Source organism: Stegostoma tigrinum, chromosome 15 (genome assembly GCF_030684315.1).
Source record: "Stegostoma tigrinum isolate sSteTig4 chromosome 15, sSteTig4.hap1, whole genome shotgun sequence".
In the NCBI taxonomy this organism is placed as follows: Eukaryota; Metazoa; Chordata; class Chondrichthyes; order Orectolobiformes; family Stegostomatidae; genus Stegostoma; species Stegostoma tigrinum.
In genome coordinates, this window is record NC_081368.1 from 35,862,458 (window position 1) to 35,883,356 (window position 20,899).

General features: G+C 39.0%; 1 protein-coding gene across 1 annotated transcript in view; it reads right to left on the bottom strand.

Moving 5' to 3' along the window:
* LOC125458735 (high affinity cationic amino acid transporter 1-like) overlaps positions 1–20,899 on the bottom strand; it is a 38,094-nt gene that overhangs the window by 10,536 nt on the left and 6,659 nt on the right. Inside the window, exons 2-5 of the mRNA XM_048544274.2 lie at positions 6,341–6,722; positions 4,028–4,186; positions 2,887–3,049; positions 1,749–1,873 (exon numbers count right to left, since the gene is read on the bottom strand). Of these exons, the coding sequence (XP_048400231.2) occupies positions 1,749–1,873; positions 2,887–3,049; positions 4,028–4,186; positions 6,341–6,722 (829 nt within the window). The remainder of the gene's footprint in view (positions 1–1,748; positions 1,874–2,886; positions 3,050–4,027; positions 4,187–6,340; positions 6,723–20,899) is intronic.

Genomic DNA, 20,899 nt, shown 5'->3' on the forward strand with positions numbered 1-20,899 from the left:
TATGTCCTCCTTTGTGAGCACAGAATCAATATGTATATTTAATCAATTAACCATTTCTTTGCTTCACATTATAGATTCCCATTTCTGACTGTAAAGAACCTACATTTGTCTTCAACAATCTTTTTCTTTTCGTATAGCCATAGAAACTTTTACAATCTGTTTTTATGTTCCCTGTATGCTAACTCTTGGATTCTATTTTCCCTTTCTTAATCAAACCCTTTGTCCTTTGTTAAATTCTAAACTGCTCCCACTCCTCAGATTTTTTTGTTTTCTTCTGGCTAATTCAAATGTGTCTTCCTTGGATCTAACACTATCTCTAATTTCTTCTGTAAGCCATGGTGTGGTCAGGTTTCCTGTTGTGCACCAGACAGAAATGAACAAATTACTCCTGCACTGTTTGAATGCTTGCCATTACCTTTCCACCATTTGCTATCAAAGTAATGTTCCCTAATCTACTCTCGATTGTACACATTCTAGGAACAGAACAAATCAAACAAATTTATAATAAAATATGGCAGTGAGAAAATGGCAAGAGAAATGTTTTTAAAAAATGGATGTTATTAGATGTTATGAGACACGGTGCAATTTTAGCTCAAGGCTTAATTCATCATGTAGATTAACTAGGTCAATGTCTGATCTGAGCTGAGTTAGTTGATCTCATACTTATTCGAGATAATACAGATTTAAATGATCATTGCACTGTACTAAAAAAATTCTCATTTTCACTGAGGACTCCCTCCCACCCCCATTGTGCATGGTGATACTATCACTGAGAGATGTGTGGAAGACTAATGACAGATTTAGTAGCCCAAAACCAGGCTTTGGTATGGCACTATGGGCTAGCAGTAACAGAATTGTATACAGCAAAAATCTTATTTCACAACCTTGCATATGTCATACAGCTTGATCACTATGAGATCAGCAAATAAATCCTGCTTTAAAGCAGAGGACTGATTGGCATACTGAAGCAGCAGTAGCAGTAGATACTACAGAATGATGCAAATGTATCAAAAATTATGACACAGATGCACCTACATGTTAAATACCAAAATAAGCTAAGTGCTTTAACAGTTAGCAGATCAGAATAATGTCTGCAGCCTCAACACAACTAGTCACGAACACGTAGGTCACATGTGGTTAAAGTTGCTCCTTCAGAATGTAAAACAGTACAGGCACTTCGGCCCATGATGTTGTGCTGACCTATTATCCTGCTTAGCTCAATCTACCCTGCATACTCTACATTTTACCATCCTCTATTTGCCTAACCAAGGGTCGCTTAGAAGGCTCTAAATTATCTGACTCCACTACCAAATTGCCAGCAACGCATTCCACGTGCCCACCACTCTCTGTGTAAAGAACCTCTATACCCTGTAACCTCTACTTCTAAGGCAGACAAAATTGACAGTGTTCCAAAAACATCACCACCTTAAAATTTTTCACCACAGCACACACTGTCTGGCCTGGGGATACAAGCCATTGTTCCTCCATTACCATTAGGTCAATATGCTAAGACTCCCTTTAATCACTGTAGGAGTGCATGAAGACTAAAGCTGCACAAGTTCAAGGTGATCAACCAGAATGTTCTCCAGCCTTTCACTTATCTATTCCCGTAAAGTAAAGGAAAAATAAATGGCGCTTGACTGAGGGTCCAGAGACCGACATACTCCATTAGAACTATAAAGATGAAAAAGCACCTTCAAAATAAAGCAGAAAATTAAAATTTTGTTTCAAAAAGGCTGTGTTCTTACCTGTAGTTGCAATACAATCAAACCCTACAAAGGCATAGAAGCAAGTTGCAGCTCCTGTTAGAACTCCAAAAAATCCAAAAGGAGTGAATCCACCAGAACCAAACATTCCTGCTTTTGACTCAGTACTGAGACAGAAACAAACACAATCCACATAAATGATTAGTTAACATGTACTGTACAGCCAAATAAATAGAAAATTCAGAGATGTATGGTCATCTCTTCAAACAATGGAAATAATTTAAACGCCCAAGACCAAAATGTTAAAAATTCCAAATCCGTCCACTTCCAGAACTTAACAGAAGCACTCAACCATTCCATTTTCAGGAAAAATGCTAATCACCAAAATTGTTTAAGGAGTCTACATGCCTCACACTAATATATTTATTTGTAAACTAGCACAGGCCAAGGATCATTGGGGTTGGGTTACTGGCAGGGAAAATGAACTGAACAGGGTCAGGTGCATAAGTCAAACACTTTTAAAGTAATGCCGGAGAACCAAGAGGCTAAGTATTTCCCAAAGCCTATCTCTTCACATAACTCATGATCATCTCCAAACTCCAACTCAGCTGAGATCAAATCCAATCCATAATGTTTTTCTGAAATATGTATTGGATACTTCTGATAGAGTTTTACTTCAGTTAAAGAGCACCAACCCAAGTGCTCATATCTCATACCTTAATACCATATTCTGTTTTAAGTTTAGTCCTTTCACATCTATGCACACCAAATGCATATCTGGTATTGGCAGATTTAGCAACCCTCAGTACAGGTGAAAAGGAACAGGGGCATGTTCTGATTCCTGTACAATAACTCCTGCTGGAAATAGCGCATGAATTGACGCTAACACAGGGCATGATCTACTCAGCTCACATGACATCACATGACTGAATATCCTATTTGGTATTATTTTAACATTGGCTTTCATCCATTTTGACTAAAAAGGTTAATGCCAGAGTTAGAAAAGCATCAACTGGAAAATGTGCATCAGATGACTAACAGCTTCTCAAGTTTATTGTTCTCCAAAATGAACTAGCACTTTCGAACGATGGGAAACAAGGTTGGAGAAAAAACCCCCACTGATGATGCAAAATGAAAAACTCCAAGACAATTTGAAAGGAGTAAAGAACTATGTACTAACCTGTTGATATAGGTCTCGTTATAGTCAGATTCCGTTAGCTGCCAGTTTTTGATGTCACCTTTCACAAAGCCCGTTATAATAACGAAGCACAGAACCATTAGGTTTATGGCAGTAAAGATTTTGTTTATCAGTGCTGACTCACTCACTCCAAATGCCAAAAGACCTATGAAGATAAGCACAAATCAATTAAACAGAGGCATCTTATAAGTGAATTGCATTATTAATTTTGCTACATATAATTTTGTTTTAGATGGGCTTGACAAATTTATGACGGATGATTATGACAGATAATCTGCATATGCTGCCCTACCAACTTCTAATGATACATCAAGTGACCACTATTTGGGAGTTTGCTTGGTTGCCTCATGGAATCAGAGAGAAAAATAAATTCCCAGAGTCACTGGTTTTTATTTATTTTTCCTTAATTATCTTTCCTTTCCTAGGAGTTTCAGAGGCAACTTCTCGCCATTATTATCTAAATGGTGAAAGGTTACAGAGCTTTGGGATAAAACAGAGAGATCTGGGTTTCCTATGGCATAAATTTAGTATGCAGGAACAGCAAGTAATTAGGAAATCTAATAGAATGGTATTGGCTATTATAAGGGGAATTGAATACAAGATAGGGACATTATGCTTCAGTTATAAGGGCATTGATGAGATCACATCTGAAGTACAGTTTACAGTACAGGTCATGATACTTATAGAAGAATGCTAATGCATAGGTAAGGAAATCTGCCTTATGTGAGACCCCAGATCCATACTGATCGACAATGTGGCTGACTCTAAACTTCTCTCTGGGATAACTGATAAATGCTGGGCCTAGCCAGTGCCACCCACTTGTAAGAATAAAACAAAACGTTCAGCCAGCTCAGACAAGAATGAACTTCTAAGTCTGCACCTGAAATTAGCATAGATTTTATTTCAAGATTGAAATGAGGTCTGAGCTGCTGCCTAAAAGAGGATCAGACCAATTTATAAGTGCTCCAAACAGTTTTGTGGTTTGGACATGGGCCTTTGCACTGCTAAACTGTTGATTTAACTTTCATGTTATGCCCTTAAAATGGGCAAAATGATCTTAAAACTCATGTTCCACTGATTCTTCAGTTAATTTTCATAACTAGTATTTATGTTTGTTGCTGACCTGTAAGAAGCAAGATTAAGATGACTGCAAATATGTCTGGATATGTTGCAAGCACACCAGGGCAATTCATATTCAAGTGGCTTTCAAAAAAAATTGAAAATTTCCGACCAATGAGATTGTCAAATGTAGAACTCCAAGCTCGAGCAACACTTGCTGTACCTGAGGAATAAATGCAAATATTAATTCAAAAAGATTTCAGCTGGGAGAGAAGAGACCACACTTTATTTGTTTCTTTCTTATTAATGCCTAAATAAACCTGGAACCACTTGATGTGGACATGGATAGACGAAATGAAAAGAAAAGTAGAGTTCCATTTGCCAGTAGTCATACTCTTCTTTCTGGGTGAACAACGTAAATATTATCTTTTAACCCACACTCCTCATATTTTACAAAATTTGACCTGGAGGTGTAAAAAAATGTTGCTTTGTAATATTACATCCCATTTCCTTGAGGTATTATATTAAACATAGAAACAAAGGAACAGGTGTGGGTCATTCAATCTCTTCTGCCTATTCCACCATTAAATGAGATCATGGCTGATCTGTAGCCTAACTCAAAATACCTGCCTTTGGCCCATATTGCATAATACCTTTGCTTAGCAAAAATTTACCTATCTCAGATTTGAAATTAACAAATAATCCATCACCTGCTTCCATTTATGGAAGTGAGTTCTAAACATCTACAGTACTTTGTGTGTAGAATCTTTAGTATCACAAACATACCAATAGAAATAGATGACCTGGGTCAAAAATTCTGAACCTGGTACGTCTCGATCATTTCTTTCGCAAACTACCCAGCCAGGTTTAGCATATTCAAATGATTTGCCTCCATGATTTTCTTGGGCAATTGGTCACAAATGCATGTTCTCTGTACAATGTAGTTAAACCTAAACCATCTGTACACCTACTCCCTTCTTGAGTAGCTAACCCTTAAGACTTGACCTTACTAGGCACTGTAAACCCTGTTCCTTCCTACCCTAACTATGAAGTTTGGGTGGGTAAGAGTACAGATACACCAACACTTGGGACAGCTGCCCCACAATAAGTAAACAACCAGTTGACCAAAATTCCGCCCCTAAAGAACAAGACATTCTGTTTCAGCTACCAGCTAGAGGTCTGCAGCTGTCTAGTCATTAGCGGTAGTCATGATCACCGCCGTTATTGTACACAGCCATTCAGCACTGGATCAGAACTTAGTAAGTATTTAGGGCTAGTTTCCCTACATGTTTCTCTACAATTTTCTGCTTGCTTGCCATAAGCCTATTCTTCTGCTCATTAAGTCCGTCAACAGAAGGATCTCCTAATTTAATATCAATTAACACCTTAAGCATCTCACTGCCTAATGATAACTCTACCACTTATAAGATTAGGATGGAGGCAAGGGCAAGTGTTTTGGATGGTGAATAGGCCACCTGTTGAATTTTACAAGTCTTTCCCATCTTTTAACCTGTCAATGCAGGAGGGTATAATATAACCCTCAGTTACAAAGTGCGTGTAATGTCAAACAATTTATCATAAACCCTCAGAACTACAAAAAATGTACTCCATTCTCCAAAAATGCAGTACTTCTACAGTATGAATATTGCCATTTTCTACAGTTTCGCTGTAGTTCAAATATTGACATTAGGATAGTTGCTTTCTTCTACACAGCAAGGATATCTCCACTGCAGGAGTGATCCAAATTATAGACAGTACTCCAAATGTAAGTACAAATTGATCATACACCTGGAGTCTTAATGGTCAACTTCCCCAGCTATACATTTCCACTCATTTGATTATAAATGCTTGTTTTCTCTAAAATGCACTTCAAATCATGAAGATGTCCAATATGTCTCATTATCAATTAAGTACAATACTTCATTAATTTTTTTTAAGAAGCTGCTAATTTCTGTGCAACAAATCCAACATGATTAGTTTATTTCATTTTAGTGGTGTTCATTAAATGATAAATATTGATGAGGATATTGGGACAGCTTGCTGCTCTTCTTTCATTTGTACTCTAGAATTTTAATAAATCAAACATGACGTGTCCAATATGAGTACCTCTGCAGAATTTTCCAGGGATTCTCCTGATCATTAAATTGTATTTGTGGCAGGACCTCTGACTAACTAGCATAACCTACTATTTACGTAGTTCCTGAAGATACAGTAGACTGGGGAAAAAAGCTCTGTGTAGTTTAGTGTTACTTCTTCAAACTATTTCTAGTAGCAAATAACAAAAGCGCAGTGAAATTTAATCAAAAAGAAACACAAAAACTACTTTTTAACCCTTTCACAAACTTGAAAAGCAAGATAAATTTAAACTCAAACTTACCCAACACATACGATAAGATTAAATTCCAGCCAGTTATAAAAGCCCATATTTCACCCACAGTCACGTAGCTGTAGAGGTAAGCAGATCCAGTCTTGGGAACTCTGGCACCAAACTCAGCATAGCACAGGCCAGCAAGTACTGAGGCAAGAGCAGAGATCAAGAAACAAAGGACAATAGCAGGACCTGCCTTGTCCCTGGCTACTTCACCTGCTAAAACGTACACACCTGCCCCAAGAGTACTGCCGACCCCCAGTGCAATTAGATCTATTGTTGTCAGGCATCTGACAAACCGGGTTTCATCTGTATTGCAGTCAACATTTCGTCTACGAATCAACTTCTTTCCAAAGCTTTCCATTATCTTACTTGGCATTTGATGGAAGTGCTGTATTTTAAAAGAAAAATAAAATCATTGTAAAATGTTTAAAACTTACGCTGCATCCAGAACACATTGTAACATTTTCAAAGTGCATCATAGAGAGGCAATGGCCTAGTGGTATTATTGCTGGACTGTTAGTCCAGAGACCCAGATAATGTTCTGGGGACCCAGGTTCGAATCCTGCCACTGCAGATGGTGGAATTTGAATTCAATCAATATCTGGAATTAAGAATCTAATGATGAAGACAAATCCATTATTGATTGTCAGGAAAACCCCATCTGGTTCATGAATGCCCTTACAGGAAGAAAACTGCCATCTTTACCTGGTCTGACCTACATGTGACTCCTGAACCCACAGCAATGTGGTTGACTCTTGACTGCCCTCTGGGCAATTGGGGATGGGCAATATGTGCTGCCTCACCCAGTGATGCCCTCATCCCGTGAATGAATAAAGAATAATGGAACTAGTTGAACAGCAAGCAGGATTAGAGAGATGTCAGGTGATGTTACTGGAGAATGGTCATTAAGGTTGTTTTCAGAAGTTTCTGAAAGTAAACCTTCAGAGGTAGATGAAAATAATCAAAAAAGCAAAAAAACCAGGTAAAGAAAATTCGAAAACATGTTAGTCATGATGATTAGTGACAAATTCAAAGAAGCACAGTAGTTCTTACTCAGAGCAATAGAGGGCAAGAGCTGAGAAGGAAGTGTTGAAGAAATTTGTAGCAATAATGTTACTATGACATCATGGGCATATTTCTAAATGAAGGACTCTTTTTACGGGATGTGAAAAAGGGACAGGCAGGCATTTCAAGTTTTAAGGAAAAAGGAAATTAGTCATAAAATAGGGCAGTCTGTGCTTTGGAAAGCTGGAGGCAGGTTATATTTGTGTGTAAGCCTGGCTATGAGGAAACTGCAAAGAAAATGAAGTTAAACTAAAGTGATTTTAGAGCAAAGACATGAATGAGAAGGTATCTATTACACTCAGAAAAGCAAAAAGCGAAACTCAAACCAATTGCTTAGCAGAAAGGCAGGGCTGGAATTAGCTAATCATCATTTACAGGAAAACTTGCATGGGAAGGGTCTGGTAATGCTACTTGTGATGTCAAGACATGGGTAGTGGTTAAATCACATTGAATAAAAAGTCATTTGTTTAAAATTGAGAGTTCACAGCAATCGAAGTTCACAGCACTCGTCACCAATGTTGGTTTCTAAAAGGTCTCATTGCGAAGAGGTGAAAGATGAGCAATACAGTATGGTATATAGTTTCAGCAATGAGACAGCCTGCCTACATGACATTCTTCACCACTTTAATTAACATTCAATGATTTTCTAGTCTGTACTTTTAACGCTACGGTCAATCTGTTTATTTTAGCACACAAAAGCAAAGCAAGTGTTTAACTACAAACAGCAAAATTAAAAATCCTCAAATTACAGAACAATTGACAGACTGCAGAACTTCTGATTAATCATTAATAAAAGGGCAGAAGGAGGATACCATAACAAGACAGTGAAAAGCAGAGAAATAGTAACCTTGTGGTTTCTTTATTAGAATTGATAAAGCCAAAGGTACTATAATAACAAATCTTCTGCCATTCAAAACTTTTTGATCACAGCTTTTTGAATCCTGCCTAACTCCAAACATCTTTTAAGAAGCAAAAAAGAAAATCAGTTTGCAATCATACCAATAATAATTTTGCACAACTCAGCTCTCACTACTTGACTAGGGGGAGGGGGGGGGGGGGTGGGGTGGAGGCGGAAATCCATTCGATAAAAACAACCCCCATATGCACTGTAAACAGTAGTCCAGTAGTTCCTGTGAGGAAAATTACATTGTAGCACATGAAACTGACAGTTAGCTATTTCAGATGTATTTCTCTAAGAATTTTCAGCTTTTTCATACCACTTCTTTCAGTCCACCAATGATCTTTCACTAGGTGAAAAGCTGCCACTGACAACACCTTCCGCTGGTCTTTGCTAGTTTTAAGTTGTCTCTCATGCATTTAAAAATATGATCTTGACTGCTGACATTCTCAGTCTCTTAATTCTGTTCACAATTTGAACAAAAATCTTCAACTGTCAATTTGATCCACAGGAAATGTGCAGTACCTCCCCATCAAGTTTAAATTCAAAATGAGGAGCCTATTACTATAGCCCTGTACAGACCAGTTGCTGTTTCCCTATACAAATAAGACCATCACTTTAGTATTCAAATAATTATTACATTTACTTCTCTATCATCTCACAGAAAGCAATATGAAATACGGGCTAAGTACTGCTGTCCTTGTTCTTACCTTCACATTCCAAATTAACTGTAATGTGTAACACCAGCCATCCGTTTATACTTACACAGAGAAGGAAGTACTGACTCATTCAAATCCTTCTACAATACTGGCCTAAATATGCAAAAGAACAATGAATTCATTCAAAAATCTTCCACAGATTTCATAATCCTCTAACAGCGTACTAATAATTGGTTAGATCCAATTACACAGAAACTGCTTCGGCTATTGGTCTTTTCTACAAGGTTGACACTTTCACTTTAAAAAAATATTGTAAACACATGACAAGACAGAAAGAGAAACAGTTCCATTTTGAGTTAAACTCATCACTGTAACGAAACCTGCTATGCTAGACAAGATTTATTCACTTATTAAAACTGACCTGAACCAGCATGCCATTAATACTGGAAGGATTTATTTTGGGAAGGAACGAGGCTATTGTTTCTATCTTTATCCCAACAGGAATCAGCCAAATTATTAATTTTTTTTCCATCAACAACAATACTAACTAATGCTTTCCATAGCACAGGATGCCTTCCTTGATTGCCAGCTTACAACACACATTAGAAAAATCAACAATAGTATAGCATGGGCAGTGTGATTTCTTGACATCTGCCATGGTCAGGCAACACATTAGTAAACAAATACAATTCATAAATCTCCACAGAGATCTTGCTGGTAAAGTGTTTTTGCCCTGTGACTGAACAGTCTTCAACAAATAGTAAATGACTGCTCCTTTGGTGAGACTGGGTTGCAGAGGCTCGGAAGTCAGGGATGTTGTCTGTCAGTGACAAATTTGTCTCAATGGGATTGGAAGGAAAAGATAATCTGGTTACTGTGTGTTGGTTAGATGTCAAATATAATTGCAAGGCTTCTTAAAATCGATTATTTTTACTGAAATCATAAGTTATTCTAAATGAATGTATTTACGGCTTTGCGAAAGACAGTTATCATAATGTTGTGATGGCAACCAGAGAATGTATTCAAGAACTCCAACCAAACAAAAATGCAGTGTGAAAGTTTGTGCTGCAGAAGCAGGTTTTTATTTGCCAGCAAAAGCTCATCTGAACAGTCAAGAATCAGATCACTGCAAGTTATATGAAGAAGAGTTAGAAAAACTGGAAGCTGTAGACTTTAAATATCAGTATATAACTGGTGGGTAACTTGTGTATGCGAACCTTCCAGTTATTTATTATACAAATTATTTAACTATTTTGAATGGAAGAATAAGAACTACAACCAACTTCTGATGCATCACATCCTGAAATTAAAGGAGTTATTGCACCATTTATTTTATTTGTTGATGAGATATCGAAATCACAGGCTAGGTCAGCACTTATTGCCTATTAATTGTCCCAGAGAGGGTGGTGAGCTGCCTTCTTAAACTGCAGAAATGTGGGGTCACTCAGTGCTACTGTATCTTCCTCATATAATTAATATTCACTGCGTGCCTTGCTGTGTTATATAGCTGCATTGTACAAAGTTAAATCAAAATTATAAATCTGAAATAACATTTAAAGTTCAAATGAGGCAAAATAAAACATAAAAACGAAAGAGCTTTAAAATAGAGAATGAAGTGCGAGGAAGTAGAGGATGAAAAACCGAGTGCAAGTGGTAAAAATCTAAATTGTTCTGAGTGAGAAAGCGAGATGGTTTGTGAAACAGATTCAAAGTGACTGCAGGTGCTCTTCTGATTGGACAACTGTACATTGCTAAAGCTACTAGAGAGCTGTCTCAAATTAGCTCATTGCAACATGGATTCAGATACATAGACCGGGTAGCAAAAGCACGATGAGGTGGAAGTGAAAACTTCTAAGTCACATCAAATGTTCATCATTTTGGATCACTGAAATAGGATTAGGGGTGCATCGTTGCTTTAAAAACAAAGGTTTGGTTTGTTTGTGCTAATGGCAGTCTATGTATGATAGAATATCTCTCCAGCATGCAACATCACCGACAGGAAAATAATGCCTCAAGATTTACGAGCACGATCATTAGTTTCAAATCAAAAACAGTGTCTGCAACAAGCTGTGATTTCCTCTGGTTTTCTGCAGCAAAATTCATCCATGAGTCATAAAAGTCATCAGAGGTTTACACAACTGTTTTGCAACTCTGGAAGAAAACTAACTTGAGATAATCACCTGCCCCATCAACTGTGCAATGGTCATTTCTTTGGCAAATGATTCATAGATTCATACAGTAATACAGCATAGAAACAGGCCCTTCGGCCCAAACTAGTCCATGCTGCCCGTGGTGCTCACTGAGCTAGTTCCAATTACCTGCTTTTGGTCTGTATCCCCCTCAACCCTTTTTATCCATGTGCCTATCCAAATGTGTTTTTTTAAATGTTGCTGTTGTACCTGCCTTAGAACGTGGAACATGGAACACGGAACATAGAACAGTACAGCTGATTTCGGGGAAATTAACAAATAGATAATGTTAAGAACAGAAATCCAAGCGGCAATATACTCAGAACTTTTAACTTACAATCATCCACGTTATACAGATTTGCTTTTAAAAATATTTTCAGATACAATCAAACGTGTGTCACTTCATTGCAGCAATCAATAAAAAGGAGCTACAACACCCAGAAGCTCATGCAGCAGTAGCTTTCCTCACAACTAGAAGAGCATGCATGCCTGATAGCTCTTCAAAGGCTTGTTTGGGCGAAGGACAACATCACAAAAGACTGTTTTTAGGATGAACATCTCAGGCACACAAATTACATAATGCTTTATTGTTGCATCAACTCAATCTCTTTATCAAAACAGAGCCACCTTTCAACCACCATTTTAGCTGCTAAATTCCTTGTACCTCATTCATCTTAATCATGGTTCTGGGGATTAACATCTCTATTTGTGTCCATCAAAAGTACACATGTAGCCATGTTAAATGTTTCTTAACTGAAAGGAAGGGTCACCAGACCCAAAACGTTAAATCTGATTTTTTCTTCACAGATGCTGCCAAACCTGCTGAGCTTTCCCAGCAAACTTTGTTTTTGTTCCTGTCGTTAATGTTTCTTCATGCTACTCTCCTGATGAAGGCAATGGGAGTTCCATGAGATTGACTTTCAAGAAAAGGGCACAAACAGCATGGTACTTTTGTCGGTGGATTGGAAGCTTTAAGGCTTTTGATCCATCTTTAGCCTATCGTATGCACAAAGTCACAAACTTCTCTAAATCACAGTAAATGCAAATAAAATGCAACATTTATAAGCAATGAATTTGGCTAAAAAGAGTGGACGTGCTGTAGAACTGTGTCTAATTGAAGTATGTCATGATACTGAAAAGGTTGGGAAGTAACGTAGTGTTCCCTCTAATTTTCTTACTGGCTGCGCAGCCTCTGGGATCTATGCATGGCTGCGACTTCTAGAACCAGAAGTCAAACCCACAGTTGAGGTGCTGACATTGATCGCCACGCGAGAAACATCAGAGCTGCTACATGCTCATATAGCTGAGAGGGAACATTGAACCTCTACTACAGACTGTGCATATTACAACCACAGTAAATAGGTTATGGATCTGTTGGTTATCAAATCAATCCTTAAAACAGTTACTCCTTTGATGGTGCAGAGCTTCTATGGTGCCAAACAAAAAAAAATACAGGAAAAAGAAATTACCTTATCAGGATAATCATTATTTAAATAGAAACAATGTGCAGGATTCCTGGAAAATTGGAGATAACTGGAGATTAGCACTGGGAAAGTTGAGACTAAAGAGCACGGAAGTCACTTTCAGCACACTGGTGTTAAACTTTTGTACAGCAGTAGGCCTGAAACAAATACAGCACTTCATACAACAGTACAACCCGTTAAGACTTCTGACTATGAAAATTTTCCTTCTGGATTAGCTTGAGGTGAGGATGATCAATGCAGACAATTTGTGATCATATGTAGTAATGTAAACAGTATGGAGTCTCTCATTCACTGCTATCCTTACCTCGAGAAAGTGGAAAGCTAAGCTAATTGTTTATTCTTCTGGAGTCAATGTCCATCACCTATCTACATGTCATTGATAAATATTTTTAATGAACCTGTTCATTGATAACCTGCTTTGCTCATTTCATTCCCTTGAATACTTCTGTGTCCCCAATAACAATATCTTTTAAATGTATTCACTATAATTGCGGTCCACGTTTCCTGTGTATATTTACTGTTGATCCTCCTAAGTAAAACCTCCTTTCCAGTTCAGTACTCCTTTGTCCGCCTTAGACACATTTGCTTGAATCAGATAGGGTGGGTGCCTCGCTTTGCCAGGCTTTACCTTTTACACTGTGAGCATTTAAGAACCACAAGCAAGACAGGACATTGTCATGAGCTGAATGATCCATTGAGGCTTAACTCATAATACTTCTGAGTATTTGCATAAAGAAACAGCTTTGTTATGAAGGAGACAAGTTGAAGAAGTTTATAGTCACTGAAGCTTAAAGGAAAAATATACGTATCCAGGTAGGTATGCACTTTATTTATGGAGTCTGATTTGTGAACACATGTTTCATACTGACTAACAAGATTGCAGTCAGAATGCGAATGAGTGCGAAACGTATTCCTGAACCTTGACCCACCCACTCACCAAAAAGTTTGAGCATTCAAAAATAAACCCTAAACCAGACAATGGGAAATTGAATTTTTGTCTCCCATCCAGTCAAGTTCCTACGCTACCCTTCTAGGAGGTCTGAATGGGCCTGGAAGATTCTGACCTATGAATCTAAAACTGTGTGTCCCATTTTCTGACCCATCTTAAAATTAGCTTTCGTTTTTATATTCATTCCTCATGATAGACTGGTTAACAAGGTTAGATCACAATATAGGGAGAACTAGCCATTTGGAAACAGACCTGGCTCGACACTAGAAGACAGACCGTGGTGGTAGAGGGTTGCTTCTCAGATTTGAAGGCCTGTGACCAGCAGTGTGCACAAGGATCGGTGCTGGATCCACTGCTTTTTGTCATTTATATAGAGTGATATGGACATGAACACAGTTCATCGTTAGTAGGATTGCAGATGACACTGAAATTGAAGGTGTAGTGGACAGCAAAGAAAGCGTAGTACATTGGGAGTTACACAGGACCTTGATCAGATGGGTCAACAAGTGGCAGAAGACATTTAATATAGATAAACATGAAGTGCTGCATTTTGGTAAGGCAAATCAGGGCAGGACTTATACACTTGATGGTAAGGTCCTGGACAGTGTTGCTGAACAGAGACCTTGGAGTGCAGGTTCATAGTTCCTTGAAAGTGGAGTCGCAGGTAGACTGGATAGTGAAGGTGGTGTTTGGTCTGCTTGCCTTTATTGGTCAGTAGAGTGAGTACAAGAGTCGGGAGGTCATGTTGAGGGCATACAGGACATTGATCAGGCTACTTTGGAATGCCGCATTCAATTCTTGTCTCCATGCTATAGGAAGGATGTTGTGATACTTGAAAGGGTTCAGAAAAGATTTACAAGGATGTTGCCATGGTTGGAGGATTTCAGCTATATGGAGAGGCTGAATAAGCTGGGGCTATTTTCTCTGGAGCATCGGAGGCTGAAGGGTGTCCTTTTGTAAGTTTATAAAATCATAAGGAGCATGGATAGGGTGAACAGTCAAGGTCTGTTCCCTGGGGTGGGTGAGTCCAAAACTAGAGAACAGAGGAAGTGATGGAGGCTGGTATAATTACAACATTTAAAAGGCACTTGGACGGGCACATGAATAAGAAGGATACTGGCTAAATGCTGGCAAATGGGACTACGTGAATTTAGGATATTTGGTTGGCATGGTCAAGCTGGAACGCAGGGTCTGTTTCCATGCTGTATTACTATGATTCCATGACAAGTCTGTAGAATGTCATTTAATAAGTAATTTGTAAGCAAATAAAGTAATTTGACTGCAATACAAATACAGTAATTCTACAATTGGAAAGAAGTGGAAAGAAAACTGATTAATTCCAAATCTGAAACACAAATACAGAGGCTTTTTTACATGCAACACTAATGTGGTACTAAACACACTCAGAGAATTATAAGTATCAATTTCAAATGGTGTACTTCCCATACATCCTCTCTGTCTGCATGCCATTCATTTCCTGGACAATGCACAGCTTAAGGACATATTTTGAAGTTTGTCAGTGAATGAAATCAGTTCCCTTCCTACATTTGCAGAACTAATTTACTGATGCTGAAAGATTTCCAGCACAGGAAGCACTTTTGTTATTTAGTCATGAGGAGTTCAATTAGAATTGCACTTGAACAACAAACTCATTCAATTCCAGGAAAGATTAGTCATCTAATCTTTTCTTCTTTTTTTCTCACCCAGAGATGTTGAATCATGCTGACATACTAATTTACTTGGCCCAAGTAACCATTCTCAAAAGTTTAAGATTGAAAAGCAACCACTAAAATAAAGATGGCACTTCAAACTTTGTTAACGTTAATCAGTTATTAGAATTAATAATAAAAAATTGCAATGAAATATCTCGTCAAAGGAAAAACTGGAAAAGCTGGTGTCCAGATTTTCACATTACTTAGACATACGCAACATGGTTAAGAAATCATGGAAATATCGGAGGCTGTGATTGTACAATTGCTTAAAAAGGAACCAAGAAAAACTGGAAATAAAGATTAAAAAAGAAAAACCAAGTTAAAATCTGGGTCAAAACCCACACTGTGCATGACAGTCACACATTCTGATATTTCCTGGACAGCCAACAAATGGCTGGAGGGCAGGTTTACTATTCAGTTTAGGATACCAAGACAGTCTTTCAAAAGCTAGAGGATCAGAGGCTTCCAGCTTTAAATGACCAGACTATTTCCAAAAAACTTTTTCAACTTAAACCAAAAAAAAATTGCAGCATGGCCATCACTGTTGTGGGATGCAAAAACAAAGTTGCTGGAAAAGCTCAGCAGGTCTGGCAGCATCTGTGGAGGAAACATCAGTTAACGGTTTGAGTCCGGTGACCCTTCCTCAGAACGCTTGTGGGATGGATAGGTAACCCTTTGGCAAAGTGGCCCACAATTGCGAGAACATCCAGGTAGGAGGGCCTCAAAACATAATTCATGTGCCGTATCCTGCCAATCTGGTTTGCCATTTTCAGGCACCTAAACAGGTCCCAGTGACTGGCAGGAACTTGGAGATGGACTTGGCAACCTCAATGAGCCTTCTTTGACTGGCCTCAGTTGGTTCTTAATAAACATGTCAGCTAGTATATCTGTGTAGTTTTGTCTGTAGCCTACTACCACCTCCACACCCCACCACCACCACCACACCTACTCCCCCTCTGCAAAAAATGGCTAGGGCACAATCTGGAACTGGGGAACCAGTGCACCAGCCAGTAGCTCTAGTGACAGCAGCTGGCCACCTCCAAGCCAGGCCGCCCTAGTGGGGACTGAAAATAAACAATTTGCTAGCTGCAAACACTAATTTGCTGTTCTGTAAATAAAAACTCAAACAGTCACTAGGATACACAGCTATTGGTTACTTGCCCTAATGTCTCTTCCTTTAGCTTGGTGTTATTTTATCCGTGTTATGCTTCTCTGAAATGCCTGGAATGTTTTAACATTTTATAAAGTGCTGTATAAATATAAGCTCAGAGAGGATTACTAATCTAATTCATGGAATGAGAGGGTTGTCTTTAAGATGGAAGATTGGACAGGCTAGGCTTGCTTCCACTGGTGTTTAGAACAGTGGAAAGCAACTTGATTGGAACATTCAAGATCCCAAGGGGTCTTGGCAGGGTAGGCATGGAGACAACAGTTTTCTCTTGTGTGAGTGCCTAGAACTAGGGGTCACAAAAAAAAATCAGGGGTCGCCCATTTAAAACAGAGATTAGGAAGGAAGTGATGGCACTCTTTCACAGGTTATGCGTCTTTCAACCTCTCAATTTGAAAAAGGTGGAGGAAACAGAGTCCTTGAATAATTTTAAAGCGGAGGTAGATTTCTTTACAGCATCCGCAGTTCTTTCCGTTTTAATGTAGATAGGTTTAAGCAAGGGGGTGAAAGATTATTGGGCTAGGTGGTTATGTGGATTGAGCATGTTATCATATTAGGTATGAACTTCTTAAATGGCAAAGTGGGCTCAAGAGGCAGAATGGTCATTCCTGCTCCTGATCCATATGATCATATAAGTTGTTGTTGTCATGCTAATACAATCTTGAACCATAATATTTTGTATAAAAAAAGCCAAAAAAATTCTATCATATCAATGGTTACAACAGAGAAGAAGGTCATCCAGCCTGACATTTCCTTATCAGCTCTGATAGCCTCTCAGTTAGGCCCACTCCTCTGCTTCCTCCCTATAGCCCTTTAAATCTCTTCTCTTACATAATTATGTGATTGTCAATTGAGTTTGCCTCCACCATCCTCGCAGCCAATGCATTCCATGTTGCAGTTACTTGCTGCATATATCCCCAATACCTTCTGGTTCTCAAACCACTCACTCATGGGAAGTCTCTCTCAATCTGCAATCTCCAGACTCTTGATGATTTTGAACATTACTATCATTTACCTGCTCATCCTTCTTTTCTCCAGAGAAAAGCCTCAGTTTACAATCTACAAGTCTCTTAGGCATAGAGCCATCTTGCGATTCTTTTCTGCAATGCCACCACTTCCTTCCTAAAACGTGTACCCAGAATAGAGTACAATGTTCCAAGTGAAACAGAAGCACTGTTTTCAATATAACCATAAAAAATAGGAAAGGAGTAGACTGTTTGATTCCTCACATCTGCTCTGCCACACAATAGGATCACTGCTGATCTGACATTCCCCTTGTCCACTTTCCTGCCTTCTCTCCAGAACCCATTTCCCTTATTGATCAAGGATCTATCTCAGCATTAAATATATGTAAGGGCTCTGCCCCTTAGTTTTCTGTGGCAAAGAGTTCCAAAGACTCTCAATCCCTAAACTGACACTATAATAGTTCACAACTTCCTTGCTTCTGATCTGTACGCCTCAATTAATGAAGCCTAGCATACCAAAGGCCTTATTAACCCAGAGAGAGAAAGAACATTCTCTCTCTCATCACAAGTTTCCTCTGGTGGTCCTTTTCATTTGTCCACTGGTAGATAAATTGTCCATAGGTAACATTTGGCATGATTCTATTCTTTTTCAATATCATTACAAAGTACTGGGAACCAATCAGGAATAAAAACACTGGCTCCTATTTTTGGCACCTCCATTTAGATTCTGAAACCAAAGATCATCTAACATTGTATCAGTGATAATGGGAACTGCAGATGCTGGAGAATCCAAGATAATGAAATGTGAGCTGGATGAACACAGCAGGCCCAGCAGCATCTCAGGAGCACAAAAGAGGAAGAACAGGTTAGGGAGGCAGAGACAGGTTGGACTGGTTTTGGGATGCAGTGGGGGGAGGGGACGAACTGGGCTGGTTTTGGGATGCGGTGGGGGAAGGGGAGATTTTGAAGCTGGTGAAGTCCACATTGATACCATTGGGCTGCAGGGTTCCCAAGCGGAATATGAGTTGCTGTTCCTGCAACCTTCGGGTGGCATCATTGTGGCACTGCAGGAGGCCCATGATGGACATGTCATCTAAAGCTGGCTTGGGGACCGCTTTGCAGAACACCTCCGCTCGGTTCGCAATAAACAACTCCCCCTCCCATTCTTTAGATGACATGTCCATCATGGGCCTCCTGCAGTGCCACAATGATGCCACCCGAAGGTTGCAGGAACAGCAACTCATATTCCGCTTGGGAACCCTGCAGCCCAATGGTATCAATGTGGACTTCACCAGCTTCAAAATCTCCCCTTCCCCCACCACATCCCAAAACCAGCCCAGTTCGTCCCCTCCCCCCACTGCACCACACAACCAGCCCAGCTCTTCCCCTCCACCCACTGCATCGCAAAACCAGTCCAACCTGTCTCTGCCTCCCTAACCTGTTCTTCCTCTCACCCATCCCTTCCTGCCACCCAAGCCACACCTCCATTTCCTACCTACTAACCTCATCCCACCTCCTTGACCTGTCCATCTTCCCTGGACTGACCTATCCCCTCCCTACCTCCCCACCTATACTCTCCTCTCCACCTATCTTCTTTTCTCTCCATCTTCGGTCTGCCTCCCCCTCTCTCCCTATTTATACCAGAACCCTCACCCCATCCACCTCTCTGATGAAGGGTCTAGGCCCGAAACGTCAGCTTTTGTGCTCCTGAGATGCTGCTGGGCCTGCTGTGTTCATCCAGCCTCACATTTCATTATCATCTAACATTGACTGGGGCCTTCTAGTCTTTACAGTTCATTAATGTATTAGGTGGTGCATTAAACTTAAAAGTCAGTAGCTAAGGTATTAACCTTTTACACTGTTTCTCGCCTCGGGGAAAAAGCAGACAAAAAAAGACATTTTGTCCTACAAAAATTGTGTAATCTTGGAAATGTCTATGTTAAATTACTGGATAAAGAATAGGAGGGGTTATTCCCAAGTTATCTGTCAATAATGGAATAACAAACTTAAGGCACATTCTATGAAAGGCAGAAAGATTTCCTTTAAGGAAGTTACTGAGCAACACCAACTGTTTCGCAGTTTGTCAAACTTCATAATGCCAATAGCAATTTAACATTTTGAATAAAGATCTGCAAAAAGTGGCTGCCAGTGTTGACATTTGTACAACAAATACTTCATCAGTGATTGACTTCTTTCACTGAAGGAGCATACTGCAGAACAAAAGTTGGTCAAAAGGTATGTTTTAGAAAAGAATCTATTGATTAAAATTTCTTTAATTTGACAGTTCACTTCCGGAAGTACAGCTGGTGTGACTCCTGTTAAGAAGTATTGCTACAGGAGGGTTTGGTGAGATCACAATAGGAATATTGTGTGTAATTTGGATTCCGTATGTAAGAAAGGACAATGTGGATTAAAGCAGTCCAGCAAGGGTTCACTAAATTGGTTTCTGGGATATGGAAGTTATCCTATGATGAGAGGCTGATTAGGTATCATATTAGCTAGTTTGGGATATATTCTTTGGAGCCTAATGGAATGAGTGTTGATCTCATTGAATCATGAAAGAGCTCAACAGAGAAATAATAAAAATTGTTTCAGTTGATTGGGGAATCCACAAATCAGGGCAGAGTTTCAAGAGGGCTTGATGCTATAAGACTAAGGTTAGGAGAAATTATTTCACTGAAAGAACAGTGAATCATTGGAATCCCTCTCCCCCAGAGGGTTGTGGATGCACCAGTGAATACATTTAAGACAGATAGACTTTTAGTCTTTCGGGGAATTAGAGACATGGAGAGTGGGTTTGAAGCAGAGGATTGACCATGATCATGTAGAACAGCAGAACAGGTCAGATGGGCAGTACGTTCTACTCCTGCTCCCTTTTTTCTGTATTCTCATGTTCATGTATCACGCGGCAAGTTAAAAGATTTTTTTAAAATTAAAATTTATATGCACTTAAAACAAGCAGATTCTGTGCAATTATTCTTTTCAGGATAGAGGCATTCACACTTCCAAAAGTCTATGCAACAGTGTAGTATTTTGACTGAGGAGTTATTTTGTTGTACTTAAATTTGCAAGTTCACATAATGCAATATACTGTAAATCAAATGGATGCTCAGTCTAAATCTGACCTGACCTAATACAAGAATGCTGCCTAATTCCTTGTAAATTTACTCAAGCAGTGTCTTATGTAGGATTGAAATGTTAGTCACACTGTTTACTATGGTAACTTCACTGAGTTGTTTTATCAGCTTTGTAAGCATTTATTGAATTTCAAGTTTTAAAAAGATTACCACAGCAATATCAGCATGAACCATATTAAAGTCATGGTTCAGTCAGTGCAAATGAAAATCATCTTCTGAGGTAATGGGCTTAAATCTCAAAAATGGTTTGCTTGGGTCAATTTAGTAAATAAGCTCAATTCTGGGATGGGAACTAAACCCATCTAATTCTGGTTTTAACAAAGGCAGGACAAGAAGAAG